The 24,668-nt window shown below is 52.6% G+C and overlaps 11 protein-coding genes and 1 non-coding gene across 12 annotated transcripts; 7 read left to right on the top strand and 5 right to left on the bottom strand.

Annotated features, from left to right (window-relative positions):
* Positions 1 to 103: 103 nt before the first annotated feature.
* RPS21 (40S ribosomal protein S21) lies at positions 104 to 470 on the bottom strand (the record flags this gene model as incomplete). The annotated part of the gene is made up of 2 exons (XM_051441966.1): positions 104 to 313; positions 423 to 470. The coding sequence occupies 2 exons, from the start codon at positions 468 to 470 to the stop codon at positions 104 to 106; spliced, it is 258 nt and encodes an 85-aa protein (XP_051308137.1).
* Positions 471 to 1,526: 1,056 nt separating this feature from the next.
* On the bottom strand, positions 1,527 to 1,614 carry J4E86_001397. The gene has a single exon. It is a non-coding gene; the product is annotated as a tRNA-Gly (tRNA).
* A 1,830-nt stretch (positions 1,615 to 3,444) lies between these two features.
* On the bottom strand, positions 3,445 to 4,729 carry J4E86_001396 (uncharacterized protein; the record flags this gene model as incomplete). Its single annotated transcript, XM_051441965.1, has 2 exons — positions 3,445 to 3,556; positions 3,606 to 4,729. 2 exons carry the CDS (start codon positions 4,727 to 4,729, stop codon positions 3,445 to 3,447), a joined length of 1,236 nt encoding a protein of 411 aa, XP_051308136.1.
* A 300-nt stretch (positions 4,730 to 5,029) lies between these two features.
* J4E86_001395 (uncharacterized protein) lies at positions 5,030 to 6,559 on the top strand (the record flags this gene model as incomplete). Its single annotated transcript, XM_051441964.1, has 1 exon — positions 5,030 to 6,559. One exon carries the CDS (start codon positions 5,030 to 5,032, stop codon positions 6,557 to 6,559), a length of 1,530 nt encoding a protein of 509 aa, XP_051308135.1.
* A 350-nt stretch (positions 6,560 to 6,909) lies between these two features.
* Positions 6,910 to 8,325, top strand: J4E86_001394 (uncharacterized protein; the record flags this gene model as incomplete). The annotated part of the gene is made up of 1 exon (XM_051441963.1): positions 6,910 to 8,325. The coding sequence occupies one exon, from the start codon at positions 6,910 to 6,912 to the stop codon at positions 8,323 to 8,325; it is 1,416 nt and encodes a 471-aa protein (XP_051308134.1).
* A 592-nt stretch (positions 8,326 to 8,917) lies between these two features.
* J4E86_001393 (uncharacterized protein) lies at positions 8,918 to 10,512 on the top strand (the record flags this gene model as incomplete). The annotated part of the gene is made up of 3 exons (XM_051441962.1): positions 8,918 to 9,393; positions 9,451 to 10,308; positions 10,368 to 10,512. The coding sequence occupies 3 exons, from the start codon at positions 8,918 to 8,920 to the stop codon at positions 10,510 to 10,512; spliced, it is 1,479 nt and encodes a 492-aa protein (XP_051308133.1).
* Positions 10,513 to 11,109: 597 nt separating this feature from the next.
* J4E86_001392 (uncharacterized protein) lies at positions 11,110 to 11,751 on the top strand (the record flags this gene model as incomplete). The annotated part of the gene is made up of 2 exons (XM_051441961.1): positions 11,110 to 11,519; positions 11,577 to 11,751. 2 exons carry the CDS (start codon positions 11,110 to 11,112, stop codon positions 11,749 to 11,751), a joined length of 585 nt encoding a protein of 194 aa, XP_051308132.1.
* Positions 11,752 to 13,464: 1,713 nt separating this feature from the next.
* J4E86_001391 (uncharacterized protein) lies at positions 13,465 to 14,208 on the top strand (the record flags this gene model as incomplete). Its single annotated transcript, XM_051441960.1, has 1 exon — positions 13,465 to 14,208. One exon carries the CDS (start codon positions 13,465 to 13,467, stop codon positions 14,206 to 14,208), a length of 744 nt encoding a protein of 247 aa, XP_051308131.1.
* Positions 14,209 to 15,012: 804 nt separating this feature from the next.
* On the top strand, positions 15,013 to 17,430 carry J4E86_001390 (uncharacterized protein; the record flags this gene model as incomplete). Its single annotated transcript, XM_051441959.1, has 5 exons — positions 15,013 to 15,128; positions 15,331 to 15,941; positions 15,991 to 16,298; positions 16,351 to 16,529; positions 16,578 to 17,430. 5 exons carry the CDS (start codon positions 15,013 to 15,015, stop codon positions 17,428 to 17,430), a joined length of 2,067 nt encoding a protein of 688 aa, XP_051308130.1.
* Positions 17,431 to 18,314: 884 nt separating this feature from the next.
* On the top strand, positions 18,315 to 20,041 carry J4E86_001389 (uncharacterized protein; the record flags this gene model as incomplete). The annotated part of the gene is made up of 5 exons (XM_051441958.1): positions 18,315 to 18,465; positions 18,550 to 18,692; positions 18,747 to 18,960; positions 19,026 to 19,420; positions 19,502 to 20,041. The coding sequence occupies 5 exons, from the start codon at positions 18,315 to 18,317 to the stop codon at positions 20,039 to 20,041; spliced, it is 1,443 nt and encodes a 480-aa protein (XP_051308129.1).
* Positions 20,042 to 20,397: 356 nt separating this feature from the next.
* J4E86_001388 (uncharacterized protein) lies at positions 20,398 to 22,041 on the bottom strand (the record flags this gene model as incomplete). Its single annotated transcript, XM_051441957.1, has 2 exons — positions 20,398 to 21,542; positions 21,687 to 22,041. 2 exons carry the CDS (start codon positions 22,039 to 22,041, stop codon positions 20,398 to 20,400), a joined length of 1,500 nt encoding a protein of 499 aa, XP_051308128.1.
* Positions 22,042 to 22,510: 469 nt separating this feature from the next.
* Positions 22,511 to 24,365, bottom strand: J4E86_001387 (uncharacterized protein; the record flags this gene model as incomplete). The annotated part of the gene is made up of 2 exons (XM_051441956.1): positions 22,511 to 23,203; positions 23,250 to 24,365. The coding sequence occupies 2 exons, from the start codon at positions 24,363 to 24,365 to the stop codon at positions 22,511 to 22,513; spliced, it is 1,809 nt and encodes a 602-aa protein (XP_051308127.1).
* Between the last annotated feature and the right edge of the window lie 303 nt (positions 24,366 to 24,668).

The following is a 24,668-nucleotide window of genomic DNA, read 5'->3' as shown; positions in this document are numbered from 1 at the left end:
CCTCGAGGGGCTATTCAGATCCCGAATTCCTGCTCGCAGTCAGCTCCGTCCAGCCACCCGACATGGTATCGTGTGCATACCTCAACTCCATATCCCCAACCATTTACCGGCTTGCGCTCCAAACGGACTTGAGGAAGCCGTCCTTCTGTGCGAGCCTGTTGAAGCTGTCGTCGGCCTCGCCCATGGCGCGGACGAAACCGCAGATGGCGTAGGCCTGGTTGTCGCCGGTGTAACGGCCGTTCTCGTCAACCTTGCCAACGCTGAGCTGGACAGAGGCGTGGTCCTTGGCCCTGATGATGCGTCCGGTGGCCGACTTGGAGGTATTAGTATCGCGTTTTGGGTCAGGTAGGTGGTGGTCGGTAACTTACGCACTGTGGTGTGTTAGCAGACATTCGTTACTACGTGACATGGGCTTGGCTTACTTTGCGGGGGACGTAAAGGTCGACGAGCTCTCCGCGTTCGTTCTCCATTTTGATTGATGTGTGGGTGGGAGTCGGGTTGGGTTGTGTGGCTGCGGTGGTGGTCGATGTCGTCGGCGTCGATGTTGCGACTCGCTGAATTTCGAGTGTCGCTTAGCACTGGTGGTGTGGCGCTAGCGTCGCATGCGGGTTAGCGCGGGTCTCTATCGAGCTGGTCCCTCATGGGCGACCCTGACCGTCACAAGTGAAACCTCGCCTTTTGCGAAGTGAACAAATGGTTTGTATCATTTGCTACAAGCATATGCTCTGCACACAGTAGAGGGATTGCCTGCAAACGACGAAACGCTGTAGCCTTGGTCTACCAGCCCGCATTCAGTGAACATACCTTGACAGAGGACCATGAGTACTTCTGCTGAAGTTTTATTGAGAGTTGAAGTGAACTGATTCTTGTTATTTGCTTCTATGGACTTCTTGCACAGGTTGCTCTGTCCGCAAATGCACCAGTTGCGGCCGCTGACTGCCCAACCGAGGGCAAACCCACGCATTCAAGACAACCTCGAAATCTTACATATCGCTATATAACTACCTCAATCCGATATTCATCTAATATTTATGTTCTCAAGATCTCGAAGAAGGGCATCTGGTTCAGCCAGACATTCTAATTTATAGACCCAGTCGTTCTTTGCGCACTGCTCGCTTCCCAGTTCAGAACAGCTTGCCAAAACGAGCAAGGTCTACGACTACCATATCAAACCATCCATTCCAAGATTAGCAATATACTTTCTGGCTCTCGTCTCTCGTCTTTGTCCGGCAATGTTTGTAAAGTCGGCAAAAACAAGGCGCGGGCAAGAGCGTCCAAGTCCGCCATATCTTCCATCTTCCCATACTCAACCATCCCCACCCCGTGGCTCTATGGACCCAAAAGAGGAATTCTGCATCGCTGAATGCATCGTCCAGATATCGAGCGAGATCCACTGTGTCCATGAAGCTGGCGGAGTGTGTGTACATACCCCAATGTCAAATCTTCCCCAAACCTCCCCAAACTCAACCAGCACTCTCCCCAGAGCTCTACAACCACCATAACGACGTGTAGAATGGCAAAAAGAATGCATCGGCCGGGAATCGAACCCGGGGCTAGCCGAAACTGTCCTGTGAAGGATGGCAACGGCTAATTTTACCACTAAACCACCGATGCTGGTGATCTGAGCGAGTTGTTTCGCTTGGTGGAAGCCTAGCAAAATAAGACCACTATAATACCATTATTGATCCAGTCAGCGGGAGTGAAGGGATCGATCGTGTTGTTGAGTTGGCAAAGACGGGGTGGAGTTAGACAGCGTTGAACGGAGTGGGGTTCTGCAGATCTAGACCATGCAAACTATCATCTGCCGTGTCCTGCTGGCCGAAAGATATCGGCGAACATGCAGTGTTGCCTGCATATTACACACTCGGCAACTGTAATTGTTGCATTACGGCGTACCGGAATACACATATCAGGGGCTGGCAAAGGCGCGAGGAGGTTGGGGCGAGAACTCTACTGCACGACGGCGAGAAAAGGCCATTGCTAAAGACAGTATGTACTTTGAGCTTTGCGCTAGTAATTGACAAGTTTGGCTCCATGGTAAAGTGGTTGGGTGGCTGCTGTTGCGACATCCCAAGGGTTGTGGTTGTGGGGTTGGGAAGTGCAGCGCGCGGGCAGGCCAACGGCGGGCGTCCTGCCACACCAAAGCTTCCAAGGGCGGAAGGCTCGACATCAACGATGTTGTGTGTTAGCGAGGGCAAGACGAACACAAGGATAGGATATATATGTGGTATGTATGAGTTATAATGAAATGGATTCCAAAAGTACGCTGAGACAATGCAAACGCCTTTGAGGGTAGCGTATCGTAAACCAAAACATGCCTCGTGGTATGCACCAATGTCGTTTAATCACAGAAAATGTGTGTTTCCTCCAGTCTAGACCTGACAACAAAAATCAACGCTCATGCAATAACGCCGCGCTCCCTGCGTAAAAACAACTCATGATAGATTCATCTCCGGAAATCCCGATCGTCCAGCGATTGCGACCATGGGTTGCGGTGTCGCCGTCCTCGCTAACGCAGCAGTGAATTTATCGGAGCGCATCAAACAGCGAATGCGACATGTTTCTCCTGGATAGATCCGATATTTGTTGTTTGTTTCGAGGACGAAGTAGATGGAGGCATGCCGTAAGCCCGCACCTGTGCGCCCAAGATCTGTCGGTCGACCCCTCTTTCTACGCTGCGCGTGAGTTTTTCGAGGCCTGTTCTGAGAGGTCCGCCGACAGGCCGTTGTTGGGTTGCCTTTGTAGATTTCGAAGATTTTTCAGATTTTTTGGCGGGAGCTTCTGGCTGTATAACAGCCGCTTCTGGTTTTGTGACTAGGGCTTGTGATTCTGTATACGCTGAAGCTTCCGGTTGAGCGTTTTGGGTACGCTTTTTGGGGTAGGGAGTGAGTGCTCGGCACAACATGTTGGTAACTCGTGTTGGTGATTATCGAGAAATGGAAATGCTGCTATGTTGGAAGTGCAAAATGTTCAAGTGCGCTGATTGTAATGGTGTTTTGTAAGTGGCAAGTATGGCATCGCGTCCATGGTGGTTTTATACATTAATGGCCCGATAATATTCATTTTGCTGTACGCGTATTCGCAAACTGTATTCACCGACAGTTACAGCACATCTTGCGAGGCATTGCTGCGGTTTCGCGATGTTGGCGCGGAAGGTGGCTGAAGGGATTCGTAACCTCGTACAAACAGCCAATCGGACGAGTGCGCTCGGATATGTCGATCTCCCTTCAGCAAAACCGGTGGCGATCCTGGGGCACTGCATCTTGGACATCGTTCAGGCTTACTTCAGGTGCCCCGCTGCGGATGGTAATTGAGAAGCCTTGCGTTGGCTCAGTAGACAGAAGACTTGATGCCGCGTTCATCGGTTGTGAATCTACAGATCTCCCCGCCAGCGCATGAAGCTGTCTAGCTATTGGTAGCCGCAGCGTGGACTGAGCAGCAGGCCTACGCGTACCGGATGAGCGTATGGTCATATGATGGGTCCCGAGGGTCTCGAGCACGATCATACTCAGGCCAAGCTCTTGCCAGGTCACCGCTGACGTAGTCCCATTCCGACCTAATCTCCGTTAGTGACGCCCGTCGCAATAGCCAACACACAAACTTACATGAACATCAAATCCAGCTGCATTTTGACTTTCCTTGCTTGAACCTTGACGACCCTCGAGGCTACGTCCTCGAAGAACGGAGGTAGACATATTGCTAGTGTCATGTTCTGCAGATGCGGAAAGCGCGATCTTCGCGCCCCCAGGTTGACGAGTTGCGATAGACACTGCGCTTCGTCCGAGTGCATGAGGTTCCTCTCGTAGGGATTGAGGTTTCCCGTCGCAACGATGTGGCGTAAATAAAGTGTGCGTAGCGATGTAGGTAGACATGAGGGACCGAGTGCGAGACTCCGTAGTTTCGCTTCTTGCATGGGTTTATGCATACAGATTGTGTCGAATCTGAGCTTCTCGAGCCGCGAATCCTTGATTATGTCCCTTACATCAACATGCCCGCTCACAGCCTCATCCTCTTCGATTATGAAGCCGTCGTTCGGATGATTGTACTCAAAAGTGAGTTCGCGAAGTGTTGTCTCGAAACTGTGCTTGAAAGCGCGGATCAGGTAGCGGAAAGCGGTGCCATCTAATACATCGCGTATGCTGCCTTCGTAATTGCTGTGCAATTTTAATCGTCTCAAGTTGAGAAACACTGCCGCAAAGACCTGTATTTCGTCGTCACCAAGCCCCCATTGGAGCGTATGATCAGTGAAGGAGATATCCAAAGTATCAAGCGTGTTGTTTTCGAATTCCCAGTCGTCGAAATGTTCGTCCGGAATCTCGCCAGCGGTAACACCGGAGAGGCGTAATGTCTTCAAGGTTTGCAACTTCAAAACTGGTATGATCTCGGAAAGCGTGCTAGACACAATGTTCAAATCCAACTCTTGCAGGTTGGGTACATTCAAAATGAAGTTCCGTATCCGATTACCAAGGTAATCATACCGCATCGCGTAGACGGCCCGAACGTATAGTAACAAATCAGGTCGGTTTTGAAAGGTCTGCAATAAGTCGTCTCCGTTGTCTCCTGAGAGGATCAAAGAACGATATATATACGGCTCTGTGATGCGACAAAACTTGCGTGAAACCAGCGATAGGTTGAGGAGATCGTCATAGTCTGATGTACGCCTGTTCGGCAGGGGATTGATAACTTCGGACACTACATGATCGAGTAGTTCTTCTGAAAGGCGCTCCATGACGGGAAGGGTGCGCAAAACAGATGTGACGGGTGGCGTTGTGCCTCAGCGATGCCTCAAATGTGTCGGCGCAAAGGGCGGCCACCGCCGCCGCGCTGCAGCTGGCTGATTCAGCACGCCTAGCGCTCAGCCCTATCGAGATAGCCCTGGAGGACCAACAGCGGACCACGTGCCGACTCGCTTCAACTGACCGGGAAATCTCCCTCCACCCGTTTTCGTGTCACTCCGGTTCTCACAACTCCACCCAGACAGTTGCAATATCTACCCGATTTTTCACCCATATGCGACAGTTGCCGCACAATGGCGATCGTCAACGAGCGCGACTTCCCTCCACTTCCATCACCAAATGCAACGCGTCGACGCGCCGCTGAGCGTGTAGTCGAAACCAATGCCGCAGAACCGCCTACAACCAAACCGCTTCCGACATTGAGTGATCTCCCCACTGAGCTTATCTTGCAGATAATCAACTACTTCCCCGGCATGGACATTGAAGACTTCCAGCTTCCCACGCTCCTCAGTCTGGCATTGACTAGTCGGCGTTTCTATAACGTTGTCATCGACAAGATCTACTCTAAATACGATAGCCATTTCTGCGAGCCCTATGCTTTCCTCCGTACCATGATAGAGGCTCCGCGGCTCGCAAAATATGTCCACAATGTGGAGATCGAACTCGGCACGTACAGTAGCCAGCGCTACCATGCGACAGCGAGCGACAAGAAATCCATCAAGGAGGGATTGCGTGCGCTTGGTACATCCGACTGGAAAGAGTGGACAGCTAGGTGCAACGGAACTCACCTCAATAACTACGCGCCACAGAAGCACGCGCTACAGAACGCGATATTGTTGCATGCACCAAAGATTAAACATCTCGGCGTTCGAGGAATCGCAAAGGAGAACTTGCGATATCCTTCTTGGATCGATCTCATTAGCAGGGCCGCGACAGGTCATCTCTCTTCACAAGCCCACCGCTTCGAAAAGCTACAATCGATCAGCGTCGAGGCAGGTTCGTTAGGTTTGAGCGAGCTCGCACCTCTTTTCCGGCTACAGTCGTTGCGAAAGCTGCATTTGTGCCAAACTTACATTTATGGATATCGCCAAGATGATGCAGAAGGCGCACACAAATTACAACGTCTGATCCCAAAAGCGTGCAACGATCTAGAGGAGCTCGATCTGGAGAGCACTTACTACACACCGTCGTTGCTGGAAGTATTGGTCTCCTCGTCGCGGTGCTTGAAGAGCATCAAGTACGAGACAGAGGCTGAACTTCACCTGGCAGAGCGGCCACCGGAAAACGGAGAGCCGTACAAAACGCTGTCTAAAGTTTTACTCTGCCAGAAGGCATCACTTGAGACACTTCAGGTTTGCTGCGATCCAGTCACCGAGGGAGAAACAAAGCGCAGCGTCCATCTCCGCGACAACCTCAAAGGCTTTGCTTCGCTGAAACATCTCAGCTGTCCACTAGGCATGCTTTTGAACCACGATACCGAAAACTTTGTTGAACGATTGCCATCCTCGCTGCTGACGTTTCGAACGCCAGTCCGGAATCACACCGAGGACCAACAGTGCCTGGAGGCCCTGAGAGACGTGGTAACCTCTTATCGGGAACATGTACCTGATTTGGAAGAGGTTCGGGTGGTTGCTCCCGAGGCCGCATCATGGTTCACATATGATTGGGAGCCTCTTGTGAAGCTCTTTTCGGCTGAAACAGGCATCAGCTTCGTGGTAGAACCTGGAGACACTGATGACGATGCCTTCGAGGACTGGGATGATCATGAGACAGACTCGTCGCACTCCTCAGATGAGGTTGATCTGTATAGCGACGAGGATTGATGTACTAGTATTGCTCACGATTTCACGATACCGGCCTTTTCTGTGAGTCATTCCTGCTTCTCTACATGGACAGAAGCAGAATCAGAGGGCCCATAATTATGTTAATGCCTTAAAAAATGCAAAGCATTGTACAGCCGGTTTTTCAGCGGGTTCCAAATTGTGATGGCCGATGCTGGTCGGTACCAAGATGTGTCCTCACCCAAGGCAGCAGCCTTGCGCAGGCCACATCTCAAATGCAAACTTCGCAACGTCGCCGCTAACAGAACGACTTGAAACAATGCGAGTGTAGACTCTTCCCGCAATACCTACAGCAATCGTTCACTCTCTTCCTCATCCTATCGCAACGAAAGATGTCTTCCACCGAAGGCGACCCCAAGCCGCCAGTCAAATCCGCGCACGCAGCACCAGAAGGAGAAGAGCTGAAGCAATGGAAGACTTCAGTCCTCGCCATGATCGACAAGCGTATCGACCTCTACCCACGACCGCTTCCATACAACCGAAGAGTAAGGGCCACTCGCGCGGTGGTTTTACTACTCGGCAGGATCAGGCAACTCTGGAGGAACCTGCTTCGTACCTGGCGTAGCAAATTTGCGTTGGCATCTTGGTTCGTGGATGTAGAACAAGACCAGCGCCCAATATTCCTGGATCCAGATCGCATCGTCACTGCAATCGAGAAGGCGGGCCATGTCCCTGAACTCGTTGAGAACATCATTCGCTTCGCCGATGCAGAGACCCAGATGCACGCTGCCTGGAACGTTTCAACTCTCTGGAGACATACCGTCGCGCATATTATGACCACTCCAAACTCATTTCGTCCATCACTTCCATACGAAGTTGTGGAGCGTGGCAGTACGCAGAATCTGGATGCGATCGGTGGTCTTCCCGAGCCTAGTGACGAGGATTTCCAGAAATTTGAGCAAGAGATGCTGCTCTTACGTGAGTTCCAGGCATCAAGAGACGCTGATGTCGCCGCACGAGATTACTCATGGTCCGGGATATATCGACCTTACTGGCCGGCTCGCATTTACGCGTCGAAGGCTCTACCTGATCATCTCAAGACCTTGTACCATTTGGTCAGCATTCGCTATTCGTTGGACTCAAAAACAAATGGGTGGCGCGACTTCACACAGTTCAAGATGAACCCTTACTTCCAAACCGTGTTCGTACGGCAGTTAACGGAGTCTGTCGGAGTGTATGAGTTCAAATTTCAGCCATTGGACCGAATCGAGAACCTCGTCTTTGGAACCACCCCTTACCTAGGAGCCTTTCGTGGACTAGTTGGCCCTATGCAGTTGATTCAGCCGCCCTGCAAAGCGATAGAGCTGCGTGTCCAAGTACCATTTCAGCATCCGGATACTACTAGGGATTTCGGATTTCCATTATCTACCTATGATTCGATGGGCACTATTGTACACGTACTGAACTCAAGCGGCATAACGTGCGAACAGCTATGCAAAGCGCTCGAGGAATGTGCCGAGATGGTGCTGTGGCATTGGCGAATCTGCGCGGATCAGTTCCGAGAGAACGTCCTCGGGTTAGAACACTACACGAATGGCATATGGACTTTGCGCGGAAGACCAACGATATGCATTGTATTGAGCGACATTCGCCCTCGCACGTTGAACGTACCTTCCAGTACCATCAACGTGCCTTTTATTATCGACCGCCAGCTGGAATGGAACCCGAAGGAGTTGGTTCGGACGATAGAGCACGTGGAAATTCGTGATGGAAGGCTTCGGCGATACCCCGCTGATCTAAAGAGTTGACGTCATCATCGTCTTGTCTCCATTCTCGGTGTAACGACTTGCGACTGTTGTGCATCTACACGAGGCGAACTGAACTGAGGAAGCCTCACATGAAGACCCTCGAGATGTTCCGTACGACGTGATAACGCACTACCTGAGCAGCTTTGCGACATCGGTAGCAGATCATCCCAGGTTTTTCCCAGCCCCCGCCTCGGTGGCCGAGACGACATGGAATTATTCCGCCGCCTACTCGCCTACTGGAGAAGCTGTCACATCTAATAATCTATTATGCGACAATTCACGTCAATGTTTTCGACCCCTCCATGCATCGGTTTCGCCCGTCTACTCGCCTCTGACCCGTGCCGTCCCCACAAGCCGCCCACTCGCCCCTGACCCGCGCTTCTGAATTGCCGATATTGCCATGCGCATGCGCACGCTCAGGGTCTGAGACAGAAAAGGTCGGTATGCGAAGTGGATACTACGTAGATAGCTTCTCCAATCCATCTCGGTACTTCTACGGCCCGTCTCGTCGTTCCTTTACATCGTTCTTATCATCAAATAGCAACAACAAACTCATCAACAGCAATTGGCAGGCCAAAAGTCAAAAGCAAACATGTCTAACCCCTCAGTTGTCAAGCCCGATCCGTCCTACGTCGTACCCCTCCTCATTAACGGCAAGGAGGTCACCACCAAGACCACCTTTCCCGTAACATCACCCTCATCGCACAAGGAAGTATGGAGCTCTTCGTCCGCCTCGCTGGAAGAGGTCAATAGTGCCGTTGCGGCGGCAAAGGGCGCCTTCCCCGCTTGGTCCAAGATGAAGCATTCCGCTAAGCGCAACATCTTCCTCAAGGCCGCCGACGTGATTGATGCGCGCGCGGAAGAATTCGCAGACTACATGAAGATCGAAACCGGTGCTGCGGATAACTTCAGCAATGGCTTTAACGTACCCAAGATGGCGGATATGCTGAGAGATGTGGCCGGCAGGCTGAGCGCGGTCATGGGACACATTCCCAGCTGTGAAGAGGAGGGCACCAGTGCGTTGATCGTCAAGGAGCCTTATGGCGTTGTCCTGGGTATTGCGCCCTGGTAAGTATTATCATGTTGGTACATGTTACGTACGCGCAAAGCTGATGAGAGCACCAGGAACGCCCCATATGTGCTTGGCATGCGATCGATTCTGTACCCTCTGGCTGCGGGTAACACCGCCATCCTGAAGGGTAGCGAATTCTGTCCTCGTACATGGTGGGCCATTGGCAGCGCCCTGACCGAGGCTGGTCTTCCCGCTGGTGCGCTCAATGTCCTTGTCCACCGTCCCGAGGACGCGGCGCAAGTCACGACGGCCTTGATCGAGGAGCCCGCAATCAAAAAGATCAACTTTACTGGTTCCACCGCTGTTGGTCGCATCATCGCATCGACCGCCGGCAAGAACCTCAAGCCCGTTCTGCTCGAACTAGGAGGCAAAGCGAGCGCCATTGTCCTCGACGATGCGAACTTGCAGACAGCAGCAGTACAATGTGCGCTTGGTGCTTTCCTACATGCAGGCCAGATTTGTATGAGCTCAGAACGCATTCTCGTGCACAAGAACATCAAGCCGCAATTCATCGAGGCTTTCAAGGGCGCCGTCGAAGGCATCTTTGGCGGCGACAAGCCTGCTCCCATTCTCGTAGCTGCACCCGGTGTAGAGAAGAACAAGACTCTCGTTGCCAATGCGGTCAAGAACGGCGCGAAAGTCGTACACGGCGACCACGAGAAAGATGAGAAGCACCCTGAGACGAACGAGGCTTCGGCCACACGTCTGCGACCCATCATTGTTGACGGCGTAACCAAGGACATGGATCTCTTCCACACTGAGTCTTTCGGTCCTTCCGTCTCCGTCATCGAAATCTCCAGTGATGAGGAAGCCATTGAGATCGCCAACGACACCGACTATGGTCTTTCTGGTGCTGTGTTCACCGAGAACCTCGGCCGCGGTCTACGCGTTGCAAAGCAGATTGAAAGCGGGTAAGTTCTTCCCAATGTCGAATGATGTGGCGTTTGTCATTACTAACACCTGTATACAGAGCCATACATATCAACTCCATGACAGTGCACGACGAGTGGACCTTGCCGCATGGTGGTGCGAAGGCAAGTGGATTCGGCCGTTTCAACGGACACTGGGGTATTGAAGAGTTCTTGAGGATGAAGACTATCACTTACAAGGAGTAAGAGTGATCGTGTGTAGCTTAAGCAATAGATCTCTACTTCCTAGCTCTGCAAACAGCGATCCTCTGAAGTTGATAAATTATGGAGTACGTGGTACGACTTCAAACCCCGGGTCCGATTTGCTTTCTCCTGATTCAGCCAGACACATAGCCTGCGGCTTCGATTTGGATATGCTTAGAATTCTTTCCTTATTTGTCTTTGCTACGCCACATTAGTTCATCGTACGCCCCTCTAATACCGGTTTAGGGCATGTGTCTCCATGTGCGTTCAAGCCACAGGCAGCGGTGACGCAAGGTTCAGCGCGAAGGGCATATCTAGCAACGACCACCACAATGTACAGCAAAGTCATCCCGGAAAGGGAGAACACAGCCTCCAGCTTGCAACGGGTGGCTTCTCTGAAGAAGTACTCATTCCCCGCACGACACCCTTCTTACTGAGAATGGCGGAGTACACATTACCATAGTCGATGTCAAACACAACGTGGGCGGCAGGATGGAATTGCTTATAATCCTGCGCGCATAACCCCGATTTCACCCCTTCGTTGACACCGCGATCCAATCTACACGAAGTCGCAAAGAACCTTTGAGATAAAACGCCATCATGCACACTCCATCCCTTCTCCTCACCCTCCTCTCCTTCCTCTCCCTCACATCACCCGCCACCGCAGCCTTCCCCTCACTCTCCCTCGCCAACATCCAATTCTCTTCCTACGTCCTATATGTCTCTCCCTCCGCACAAGGTCCCCGACAAGGTGTCATCGGCTTCACCATGACCAACAGCGCCATCGAAGTGCCCATCGCGTGCAGCGCCATATCTTACAATGCCTACGCTCTATTCTCTCCCACTGTGACCTACGAATGCAACTTCGCGCCTGCGGGAGGCGAAGAAGGGAGGGAGGACCCTTGGTGCTACACCAACAGGGCGACGTTCAATCTCGACACGACGAAACTGGACGAAAAGAATGCGACGATCTATGATTTGACGGTGCAGATGAGTTGGACGTGTGAGAAGTAAGTATTTTACCTTTCTTATAGTTGATGTAGCTTTTAAGCTGACGATCGTTACAGCGAGGGTGTTTACGGTCTTTCCGCCCAGACTGTATTGGATCTGGACTGTAGCGTGTGGGCGTGTGAGAACCACATGTGGCCCAAGTATGATGTCTTCTCCAATACTAGTACGTACTGCGCGCCCTACAACGTTAGTTTCGGGACTGGAGATGTCGAGGTGCTGAAGCTGGAGTAAGAATGAGGAGCTGAAGTCTAGTGGTCGTCGGACCGATATAGAAGTAGTTGTGTTGTAATGGATTAATACTGCTGCATTCTAGACCCTGCCGGCGTTCTGGATAACCTTCTGGGTGTTGTAGACTTGAACACTGCTGCATTCTAGATCTGGCCGTTGCTTTGAGTAGTCTTTTGTAAGATGTACTGCGCTGATCTTTTGCGGCTGAACTCTGCAGAGGCTTGATGCATGCGTAGCCTGTTGTTCTAGGTTTTCTTTAGTCTACCAGCGAATGATCTGGATCACGGTAAACTGTCCTGTGGCTTCGGTTAGTCTTCGATGTGGCTGGCTGTCTTACCGGTCACGTCTACACGATAGGCGCAGGGCGGCTTCGATCTAACTTGTTCACCCCGCATTATGCAGATTCTGGCGTTTCTTGTTTGTCTCTGTTCAATCATTGGAGAGTGCCTTATCAAAAGGAAGTCATCTGCATTTCCTTAATGCAGCGACTCCTGATGGAAAGGAGAACGAGGCTAACTCGTCAATAAATTGAGGCTCTGGCGATCCATCATGACGAACTCAATCGTCATTATTCGATGACCCTTTAGCCCAGGGAACGGGAAACAGCGTAATGCTTACCAGCCGATCAAGCGGGTGTAGACGCCGACCTAGAAGAGACGCTATCAATTCTCCGGTAGTCTGCTCTTGGTATTCGATCAGATGCGAACACCCTGTGCCACGATGGTGCTCTTTGAAATTCTCGTGGGATCCAACTAAACTCGTACAGGTCACGATCGCCCCACCCGTCACATCCATCACGTCGTAGAGCTACATTGGCGCGCGAGCTACCCTTTGTTAGCCCGTCCTAGCACGTATCGTGAGATGGGACAATGGAATTGTGATTGGCTTTGTCCGGCCTTGTTAGTAGTTAAAACCCAAGACTGTGCAACCAAAGACCGTTCACTGGGCGGATTTTATTGTACACCAGTCGTGCGGACTGCTCTGATTGTGCGATCGGGATATCTATGAAACGTAGGTTTGTGGGCAATTTTCGGCATTGAGGAGCCGATACGATCGTCGTGCTTGCAGGTCAGCAAAGGATCTTTTTGTGGCGAAGCGTACACGCGTGCGAAGAGCTCGCAACACGACAGTTGCTCTCGCAAAATCTGGAGTACGAGAATATTCATGGGAAATTGGAAAATCTAGGGGAGTCCCCCAGTCTGGATACAGCCGGCGATAAAGTTCGATTCGCGCATCGACCCAGAGATTGAAGCTGCACTATTTCGGGCGCTTCCCAGCAGAGGCCGTGCGCTTCCCGCGTCAAAGTGACGCTTGCCATTGCCGGACCACCAACAGAACTCCTTTCCAGCCATCTCCAGGCTGATCACACGCCACGACTTTTTTCTCAAGCTTGCCAGCCCACACCATGCAGGAGTTCTGAAGTTCCGTGCTGGCGGAGTGGATCTGGGTGTGCTGGGGATACCCGCTTGTCCGCATGCAGTTGGAATGCGCATGCTAAATAAAGCCAGACTCAGCCCGCGCGAGGGGTGCGGCTGAGTACCACCACCGTATTTGTCTTGCACGGTACACTTTCCCTTCCCCACTCCGTTGTTTGGTAAGAGGTTGGTCGGCCATTACTTTCGTTTATACTCTCGTTCGCCGTTAGACCTCCTTTGGGGATTCACGTTTCGCATCCAGGACTTAATCAGAAGATTCGCATAGAGGGGTAATAGTAAGATGATGGCACTCGAATCACCACAGCCGCTTTCGAGGAAGAAGTCGATATTCCGACGTTTCTCCAGACGAGAACGCGGCGATGCTCCTCCGTCGCCATTCCTCATGAGCGAGGGCCTACGATCGCCGCATCTACAATCGTCAAATCCACAGTCGCCGAGAAGGCTACAACGCCGCCCATCACACCGACCGTTGAGCCTTCTTACACCGCCAGCGTCACCTACAGAGAAGAGTCCTATCGTAACTATCGATGCTTCGAAACCTCAACAACCCAAGATGGTCACACACATCCAGCGCATCGACTTGCCAATATATCAACGCAACCGGAGCGAATTCACACCTCCACCCTCTCCAGAACCGCGGCGACGCATCCTTCCCAGCGCGCTACCTACCATGCCATTCCCCGGCAAGCCTCTCATAACGTCGTGGAATGTCTTCCTTCCACCATCACAAATATACTCGTTATATCTTGGGTATGCACCACGGGACATGGACGACAAGTGGTACATCTACAGCGAGGGTCCCGATCAGGCTGGAAAGCTAAAGGTGCACTTCCATCGGAGTTGGACTGGCATGAAGGTCGCAGAACTGTTTGTGGTAATGGATACAAAAGGCGAGGGTGCTGGAAAGATTGTTGGCATCAAGTGGAATGGAGGTGAAGAGATGAACTGGATGAGCGAAGAAGAGGCCAAATACATGATACGGACGGCCTGTAGGTGGCAACTAGCTGTGGATTTGGAGAAATGAAGCCACGCGACATGTGGCGAGGCCGAGAGCCTGTTTCTGTTCGGCGGCAAGATGTTTCCTCTTTCCTTTTCTTGACGCGCATTAGCCCGCGGCTTTTCTTCGATCCGTACCGAATGGCGTCCCATGAAACGACGTTCCAAGCATTCTAATATGATCTCTATACCCGTTGAGGGTATACAAACCTCTAATATCAAGCTTCTCTTTTCAAGTACCGCATTGGCGCGCGCCTCGTTCCCGTGATCGGTAGTCGTAGCGTGAGATGTTAACATACCATCGATCTGATAGGTTCCCCCAATGAGGGACTCTCAGCATCCGACCAAAAGTAAAACATGTGGATTCAACAATCCGATACCTTCTCTCTGAGGTAAAGCGTGTATACCGGTGGAGGTATCGTGGTGTTGGTGGTATGACTTCTTGCAGCAGCCTCGCGCAGGCTACTCAGGCCACCCTGCCATCGCGCCCTCCGGTTCCTATGGAGGCATACCCAGATCGTGTGATTGGATCGTGAATGCAACCAACATGTGGCACATGAAGCACGTTTTTCTTTTATCGCATTCTCGACTTTATCCTCTTCGCCTTCATTGCAAATGCCAGTGGCATGGTTCTTACAAAGTCTCAACATAACAATGACGGTGATGTGCCGTGTAACTAGGCTCGTGGGGTCCAGGAGCCGCCAACTGCACGCTTCCCAACATCTTTCGCGTCTTCCCTTCTTCGGTGCTACTGTTCCTCACCCACAATCTCTCCCCACACAATCCATGGCAGCGAGTGTACTACCGACAGAATTGAACCGTTCGGTCCGAAATGCAGTCCAACTTCACACCTTCCTCCAAATCTTCTTCTCCCCAGCCGCAGCGCCTGCCTGTTAATCCAAGACGGCACAAGGTCGACCCGTCGTTACGAAAGCGCGTCGTAAGAGCGTGAGTAAATTCCCAGCCTCACGTTTCGCATTGGTACTGGTTGTGGTTTCTTGGTACTACGGTGCCGATGGATGTCGCCCAGGCAATGAGCAAGCGCATACGTCAGCAGGGCTCATCGGCAGCATCAAGAACACGCGCATCGCTCAAGTCATGCACCGTGCAAGCACCCGTCTAAATCTCATCACTGACGTACGGCGCGTAGATGCAACGCGTGCAACGTTCGTCGAGTTCGGTGCTCGGGGGAGCAGCCGTGTCAACGATGCAGCAAAACCTCACGCGACTGCGAGTACCCAGCACCAGAATCAGATAAGCACTCTCTCAAAGACGAGCTCGAACGCTTGCGAGCGCGTTGTGCAGCACTCGAGACAGGGTTCAAAATCGCTGCACCTGGAGAGGCCGCCGAGATCATTGGACAGCTCGACCATGGCGGGCCAGGAACGCGTTCGAACGCGCCGACTTTTCTTTCCGTCTCAATGGAGCTCGATCAAGCCGACACGAATGATGGCCGCCTGCTTATTGACCCTTGTGGTACCCCGAGATTCTTCGGTGAAACGTCTGGAGCGACGTTCCTGGATTACCTAAAGCAATTCATGCTTACGCTGGTTCCTCTGACTTTCCAGCCCGAGTCGGCGGATGGGTCTTCATTCGTCGCATCGATTGGACGTTATCAGACATACGACTCGCGACCAATCCCCAATCCAAGCGTGGATCCGTTATGGCTTCCGGACCAGGACGACATGGCTTTGATGCTTGCCCAACTGCGAGCCTACATTCAGGATGGCAATGGCGAGTTTCTGTCTGGCGGGATATACTGTAAGCTATACGTGGATGACTGGCTGTGCTTTCACTAATCTTCACCCAGGGTGGGGCGATCTCACCCAGTTCCCCACGTCTGCGGCTCCTTCCGTCTTGCTGAGTGCAATGACGACAGACGACACTCACCGAGGCTTAGCCTTCTACCATGTCTGCTTCGCCCTAGCTACGTCTTTCGGTCATCAGTCTTCCAGACGCTCAGACCAGCATGCGGGAGAGGCGTACTTCAAGCGTGCGCGAAAGCTCCTCGGAAATCCATTAGATACCGTGCGATTCACCCTGGATGATGTCCCTGTATTGACTCTTATGGGTTTCTATCTCATCGAGCTGAACCGCAGAGACGCAGCATATGTATATGTAAGAGAGATCGTGAAGCACTGCACATAAGACACGCATTAACAATCTCCAGGTCAGTTTAGCGATTCACATTGCCATTATACATGGTGCATTTAGGTCTTGCAATGATGAAGCGAGCAAACGCAATTTCTGGACTCTCTACATATTGGACAGATGGCTTTCCGTCTTGATGGGGCGCCCACCAACCCTACTTGACGAAGCCATCAGGCTCCCTCTACCATGCGATGTGCCGTAAGTATCTGATACATGTAAGACGGAGAGCGTTGCTAAACTTCTTAGCTCAATGCCGACATGTGCAGGTCTCCGGGCACATGTAGAGTTGTCGCGCATCTCGGGCTACATCGTCTGCGAGACGTTCAAGATCGCTCCACGACACTACCAACGAGGTTACTCGACCTTGAATGTAGACAAGGCTCTGGACCAACTCGAAAACTGGAAGCTCAACCTACCGCCGGTGCTAGCTATCGACGTTGACGCTGACCCCGCGGTTCTGTCCCTCCATCTAGCTTACAACCAACTCATCGTCCTCACGACTCGGCCCATCCTCCTGGCCGCTGTCAAGCAAGCCGTGGCTGAACGCTATATGAATGGCTCGTGGTCTGTGCAGCAACATGCACACAGCAAATATGTTCAGGCCTGTCCAGAGGCCGCCCAGCGAAATTTGCTTTTAGCCAAGCGATTACGATCTACAAGGAAGCTGCTGCAAGCCGGTCTACACTTCGTGTTCAACGCAGCTGTTATCTTGATACTAGATCAGATTCTCCACTCTTCCAGCACTGCACCCACGGCTACCGCGCTTAACACTCCCGTATACACCCTGGAGATAGACTTTGCGATGCGCACCTTCGAGGAGGAGTCACGAACCGGTACTAACTACCCCAGAGACTGTTACAAAGTCTTGCAAGATCTCAAAGCTCTCGTTGACCGCTACCTCTCCCATGGTCATGGCCACTTCGAGCAAAGCAACGACCCCGGTCTCGTCATCAACACTCCCGGAACGCAGTACAATGCGCAACGAGGCACAGAACTTCAAGGAAACCCATTGAACACCACAGCTGGCACTGTGTATCAAGAGCTACGAACCTGGATGCAGAGTGACGGATTGAAGCTACATAACAGCTTACTCATTTGAAACGGACTTCATCCACCGGGAATGCTACCCGGACGAGTGATTAATCAGAAACCTTATTCTCCCCGCGGCGCCCGCGGACTGTACAACCAATCACGCCACTGCAGTGACACTGATGAGGAAACGCCCGAAGGCAAGTAGCTCTTACCGCCTTGCTGGCTGCTGGGCCACCAAGGGCCGGTCGACGCTATAACCGATAAACGAGACAAGAACTTGGTAACGGCACGTGTAGTGCATAAAGTTCCTGCTTCGAGCTGCCGCGCGGCGAGGGCATATGGAAGATCATTTCGAGAAGTTTCCATTACTCCGTATTATCGCGACGGCCATTCGATGACAGTAGACGATGTCATCATATCCAATTCAGCTTTGCCTCCACGAAAGCCCTTTTACCACTCTTGTCGAGATAAGCAACCATATGCAAAAACAGCGTTTGGCTCTCGCTCCGAGGTGTCATAGTCGAAACCCACCCAGCGAGCAGGGGTCGCACCTTGCGCGGTGGGCTCCGATTGGCCAAGCTTAGCCCGGCACGCTTCGATCTAGAGGCTCCTGCAGGCCAAGCTGTATAACCACCCTTTGATCGGACAAATTCAATGGGGTGAAAAGAAGCGGTAACATATCGACAATGGGTCACGGGAGGCCAGAGACTAGGGTCCTGGGAGCTGAAGAGCCTCACCAAAGCAATTACGTACATGTGAATGAGGAAAATGGTCAAGGGCGTCTTTTACCTAGGGCAAGCTTGGCCACTTGATCGCGCGGAACTTGCCTTTACTATGGTTTCTACTACTAGAGAAGAACAAGATCCTCTTATTTCCCACTGTATTCGCAGCAGCAGCAACAAATCCGCAGTCATGAGTTCCACGGTCAACTTGGGAAACCAAGCTCCAACAATGACAGACGAGGAAGCCCCTGGTCCAGAGGAGCGATCCATGTCTAGTCGCGTGAACCGAAAAATGGACATTGCACTTTTACCTTGCTTGTCCCTGTTGTACCTGTTCAATGGATTAGATCGATCGAATGTTGGGAATGCGGAGACGCAAGGTATGTTTAGATCGATCAGATCAACCCCATTATGCTGATCCTACGAACACCAAAGGAACGGTTCTCCTAACGTCTTACATGCAGGGTTCACAAAAGACATCGGCGCAACTCCGGACGATCTCAACTTAGCAGTCTCGCTCTTCTTCGTCACATTCGTGTTACTCCAGCCTCCGTCGGCGGCCGTGGGGAGATGGCTGGGTGCGAAGCATTGGATTACTATCATGATGGCAAGCTTACAATATCGCTATTTTCAACCTGGCATTTCTGATACTCAAAGATAGATCGGATGGGGCATCTTCACCCTAGCCCACGCCTTCATCCGCGGCCCCGGCCGCCTCATAGCCGTCCGCCTCATGATCGGAGCATTCGAAGCAGGCTTCTACCCTACAGCCATCGCGTACCTGTCCACCTTCTACGGGCGCTACGACATGGCCGTCAGGATTGGCCTTTTCTACGGCCAATACGCTATCGCCGGCGCGTTTTCGGGGTCTATCGGTATGTTGACTTTACCTTGTTCAGTAATCCCGTACTGTATGTCATGTATACTAATACGGACCAAGCATTCGGTATCTTCCACCTCAATAACACTCGTCTGCATAACTGGCAGTACCTCTTCATCATCGAAGGCAGTCTGACTATCCTCATCGCCATACTCGCGTGGTTCTGGTTACCCGCCGGACCAGGTAGCGCATGGTTTCTCAGCCACGAAGAGCAAGTCTTTGCCGTTCAACGCATCATCAAGGATAATTCTGCTTGGACCACACATGATTTTGGCCGGGATGGCGTGGAGAGGGAGAGGCTGACAAAGAGAGATGCGAGAGAGACGGCACGGGACTGGAAGTTGTGGTTCTTGCTGTTTTTTAATATCTGTGCAAGTGTGCCCAGTCAGGCTTTTTCGGTCTTCATGCCCATGGTGGTGCAGGGGTTGGGGTATTCGAGTTTGGATGCAAATTTGGTATGTTTATGCACTGAAACTCAAACCCATAACACATGTACTCAATTCTCGGAATGACAAGCTAACATAAACGACAACCAGATGTCCGTCCCCCCCTTCGTCTGTGGCGCAATCGGCCTCTACCTCTTCGCCCTATCATCCGACCACCGCAAAGAACGCGGCTACCACATCATAACCGGCATCTTCATCTCGCTCGTCGGCCTCATCATCACCGTAACCGCCCCTTCCCATTCAGCCCAATACGCCGGCCTCTGCATACTCCTCTCAGGCTCCTACATCTCCGCGCCCCTAACCGTCGCCTGGCTCAGCGGCAACAATCCCGAGCCGGGGAAACGTTCGCTAGTCTTGGGCGTCAACGGTTTCGGGAACCTCGCTGGTGTTGTGGGCGCGCAGTTGTATCGGAAGAAGTATGCGCCGAGGTATCTAGTGCCGTTTTATGGTACGTTGGGGTTTGTGGTTGCGGCGTTGCTGGGGTATACGGCGTATAGGTTTATTTTGGTGAAAGTGAATAGGAGGAAAGTGGCGTGGAGGAGGGGGAAGAGCGTGCAGGCTGTGGAGGCGGAGAGGCTGGATGGGGCGAGGTATGCGGATGCGAAGATGACGTTTCTGTATGGGCTTTGATGATTTGAGCCTAGGTGTGGGAGGGAGATCGGGAATAGTGATGAGTGGACTTGAGGGAAGGTAGGAATTCCTGAGTTTGAAATCCGCACGACTTCTGAAAACAAAATCCACAAAACGTATCATTTGGCACGATAGTACGATGACGTGACAGATGCGAAGTAATATTATAATGGGTGCACTTCGTCATTAATGCTGCTATTTGTTACAGAGAACTGGAGAAGCGGGCAAGCAAGTCGTCCTTTTTACCAAAAACGAGACCGACCTTCCTAATGCGCTTCAATTAACTAGCAACAAAGCTGCAACAGGTATCTCAGTCCATGAAGACCCGTTCACTCCTCCAGATATCACACACATCCCTACTCCTCACTCGTACTACTCCCATCATCTGCAACCATACTCTCCGCCTCCTCCCTACTCTTAAAGTCACCAAACATGAGATAAACCCCCGGCACCCCATACCCCTGCAACTCCTTCCTGACCCCCTCCCTCGCAGCACTCTTAACATACCGCCTCGCCTCCTGCCACAACCGCTCACTCCCCGCCAACGGCTCCTCTGCATACCCAATCCACTCGCCCATCCAAGCCTCCCTATCCCTCTCCATCTGCCAAAACGCCAATCCAGCCCTCACGTAAATCCAGCCTACATCGCTGCCCTCCAGGAACTCCGTCAAAAAGTGTTCGAAATCAGGGTTGAGACTCTCTTGCAGGATTTTGATGCTGCGGAAACCCCAAAAGGCGGCTTCGGCGTACTGGCCGAGGGCGTTGTAGGCGGCGATAGTACGAGAAACGAGTTTGAGGCGCAGGACTACGCGGATGGTTATGCCGGTTTGGCCGGCGTAACGACCGCTGGTTATGGCTTCGTGAAAGAAGTCGTCGGCGAGGACGCGGCGGGTGCGGCCGGAGATGAGGATGTGGATGGAGTGAAAGGCTTTGTTGTAGAGGTCGAGGGCTTGTTGGGCGACGGCGTGCTTCTCGTCGGTGGTGAGAGTGTTGGTGGGGGAGGGAGTCGCTGAGGCGAGGAGGACATCGCCTGCTAGCATGTGGTCTGTAGCGTTTTCGACGGATTCGCGAAGTGTGGGTATTGGGATGGCTTGGAGGCGGGCGAGTTCTTCGCGGACCACGGGGGAGTAGCCGTGGATTTGCGTGCTGTTGAGGCCTTTTACGTGTTCGAATGGAAGGAGGAGTTTGCGTTGGAGAGGGAGGGGAATGTTGTAGTCTTGCTGTTCTGCCGATATGTCTACTTCACCATTCTCGGCATACGGATCCCGCAGAACGAACGTAGTAGATAGGCGCTCGTTAAGCATAGGGTAAGACAAAGCACTGTAGTACCAAGTCTTCGTAAAAAGGGGCAAATCGTCCACCAGCATCACAACCATATGCTCAGGTACTTCGCCATGGAACGGCGCGGTAATCTGCACTACCGCATGGAAATCGTTGAACGCATCGGCGCGCGCATCCGTGCAAACAATTGGCACAAGACCCTCGGAGGAAATGTGGTTAACTAGAACTACAACGTCAGGATATCAGCCATGCACAGCAAACGACGAAGAAAGACAAGGGAAAAGCTCACGGCGTCCTCGGCGACCGGTAAGTTCCAATTGCTCTGGCACACCATCCGTAGCCATTAGATAAACGCGATACATACCCGCGCTCGGCCAAGGAGTAGCAATCTTGACAAAGACGTTTTCTCGTCTCCATACTGTCTTCGTTTCGGCGTAGATTTGTTTGTTTGCGAGCCAGAGGTTGAAGTCCCATTGGTAGACGCCGCCGTAGAAGCCTTTCGCTTCTAGTTCCTCGCTGCGGACTAGATGGTCGGCAGGCGTGAAGTAGATGGAGTAGATCTGTTCGCGCAGCTCCAAGGGGAGTCGTAGGAAAGGGAATGGGTTTGGTGTGGCGCTGGTGGTGGTGTCCTCAGACATTGTCGGCGGTGGAGTGGCGTCTTGTGGTGGTTTGGGTTTGGATGCGAAGGGGTTGGTTACGAGAGAGGTGAACTGGAACATGGTAGCGAGGGCGCGCGGTCACAGAGCTTAGGTAGATCTAGAGAAGTGTGGTACGGGCGGCTGGGAGATGCATGACGGAGGACAAATTTGCCCCACCTTTAGCTCCGGTGTTAACCCCGCGGGCCGAGGCATGGAAACAATATGAAGTTTATCGCTGTCCGTTTTTGCCTTCACCCCCAAATCTAATGCTCAAGCAATGTTAGTCATGTGCCCAGATGTCGCGTAAACCTGTGGCGGCGGTTTACCAGGCCGATCTGAAGCATTCGTGTCCATGCTCAACGACGGTGGTAAGGTGACTGCAAACATGAGTGTCTATATTCATGTTATTATTCCAACATATATAGTACATGTAATAGATATCCAGGACACCCATTCCCGGGTGAAAAACTCCTGTCATATCCGCATCAGAGTGGAACAGTATCTTTTCGTGGTATCTTTCAAATCCTTAAACGTACAATCCGCAGCTCCTCTACCGTGTCTGGGTAGGTGGTACTCCCCCTTGGTGGCTAGCTGCTGCTTCTGGTGCCCTCGCTGCTGAAGGCACTGTCGCGGTCTGAGGCGCCGAGTTACCTGCACCCAACCAACTGAATGCGCCTGCCTTCATATCGTTGAGCTGAGCTTCTTGCATCTTCTTCTCCTCCTCAGCCATCTCCTTGAGCCATTGCTCTCCGTTTTCGCGGATTTGCTTGTCCAGATGAACGTAGTTTTGCTTGTTGAAGTCGCGGTACATGTCGATCATCATCTTGCCCTCTGACATTCCCTGGCTGATGTTCTGGTCACCGAGAACCATGCCTTGTTTCGGTCCGTCGAGACCCAGACTCTTCATGAACATGCCACCGGCACTTCCCTTGGTCTTCTTCTGCTGCTGCTCGAGGTCGCGCTTGAATTGTTCGCGGAGTTTGGCCTCGCGGCGGGCGTACTCAACGGGGATGTCTTTGCCTTCCATCGACTTGAGAACGGTGCGGACGTCGATTGGTGTACCGGTTTGAGACATCATGGCAAGGTATTCGAGGAAGGGGATCAGGGCTACGAGGCCCTTGTCGCCGGGCTCGCCCTTCCACTTGGGCAGGATGATGGCGTTTTCGGGTTGGAGCTTGACGTGCGAGGGGTCGGTGTCGATCATGATGACTTTGGAGAGGTCGCGGTTGAGGTAGGAGAGGTCCTAGAGATGGTTAGCAAAAGTCTCATACAGTGCATAATCAACATACCTTGATGTACTCGCCCTTCTCGAAGCGGGTAGCCTCGCGGAACAGCGGCCACATGACGAGACGGAAGGGGTCGAGCTTGCGGATGATGGGGTCGGCGTCCATGGACTTGACGGAAGTGAAGATGACAAGTTCGTATTGCGAGCTGAGGTATCGGAGGAAGTAGTCAAGACCAGGTCGTTTTGCTAGTCGGTAGCCGTGCTTAGTGGTCCATTCCGAGTGCAACAGGAGATCCTCCAAACTGAGTACCAGAGTAAGTTCTGGAGCGCCTCCGGGGATCTTGTCCTTGTCTGGCAGCAATTTCTGGAAGGTAGGCTCAGTGTAGTATGCTTTCTGGCCGTTGATGCGGGCAGCCGCACGGGCGTACATGCCGCCCAACGTCCAGCCATTCGGAGCGTCGATGTGTGCGGCTTCCTCTTCTTCATCCTCCCAGTTTCGGCCCATGAAGAGCGCGCCCGTTGTGCCGAAAAGTAGCATACCGAGGTAGGACCAATTGGCGACACGATTCCGCCGCCTATCGGTGCTCGTCTCATATGCGGACTTGGGCAGTTCGCCGCCACTACCGCCCTCTCGGCCTCCAGCAGCGCCTGGTGTCGGGTCTTCGTAGAGCTCGTTGGGGTCGTTGGGGTCCCGCTTCGCCTTTCCATCGGCTTCAGCATGCTCCTCCGCAAACGTCGAGGGGATTCCGTAACGCAGGTCCGGTAGTGGCTTTTGTGGTTGTTGCGACTCTGGGCTCTCGGTGGTGGGGTCGGTGTTCTCACTGGGCGACTTGGGCCCCGACATCTCCTCCTGCTCCGACATCTTAAAGTCCTTTCCGGCATCTTTCGAGGCTTGTGTTGCGCTCTCCACTGGTCTTGAGGGCTGTGTAGGTGTTGTGTTTTTCTCAGGCGCTGATTCTGTGTCGAACTCGGGCTGCTCTGAAGGGTTTACCGGGTTGGGCCGCGCCTTGTTGGTCTCGTCGAACTTGATGGGATCTGAGGGTTTCCAGGTGTTGTCTTTTGGCTTGCCGACCTTGGCATATGTGCGCGTCCATTGCGAGGTGGAAGCTATGGGTGTGATGCGCGGCGCTGCCAGTGCAGACCGCATGCGCAGGGCGCGGAAGGCGGTTCTGGGGAGCATGGCGATAGAAGGGGGGACAAAATACAAATTAAGAAGAAAAGGCGCCTCTAGGAAACATGGGCCGGGCACATGGGGGTCGTGGTGTCGACGGTCCTGCGATGAAATAATTGATGGAACAAGGCTTGGCGCAATGACGCTGCTCCCTCGCCAGAAATTCGCCCGTGTCATACGGCAATCGTGGCTTCACCAGTCAAGCAGGAACGCCGAACATGTGGCCCCGCTTAAACACCAACGCCCTCGTCGCCTCCCGCTGCTGACAGACTCGAGTCACATGTCGCCTCACAGGGACTTCTTTGCCCATGC

This window comes from Alternaria arbusti (genome assembly GCF_024043155.1).
Source record: "Alternaria arbusti strain BMP 1465 chromosome Unknown scaffold_1, whole genome shotgun sequence".
NCBI classification, from domain to species: Eukaryota; Fungi; Ascomycota; class Dothideomycetes; order Pleosporales; family Pleosporaceae; genus Alternaria; species Alternaria arbusti.
This window is presented reverse-complemented; position numbering and strand designations above follow the sequence as displayed.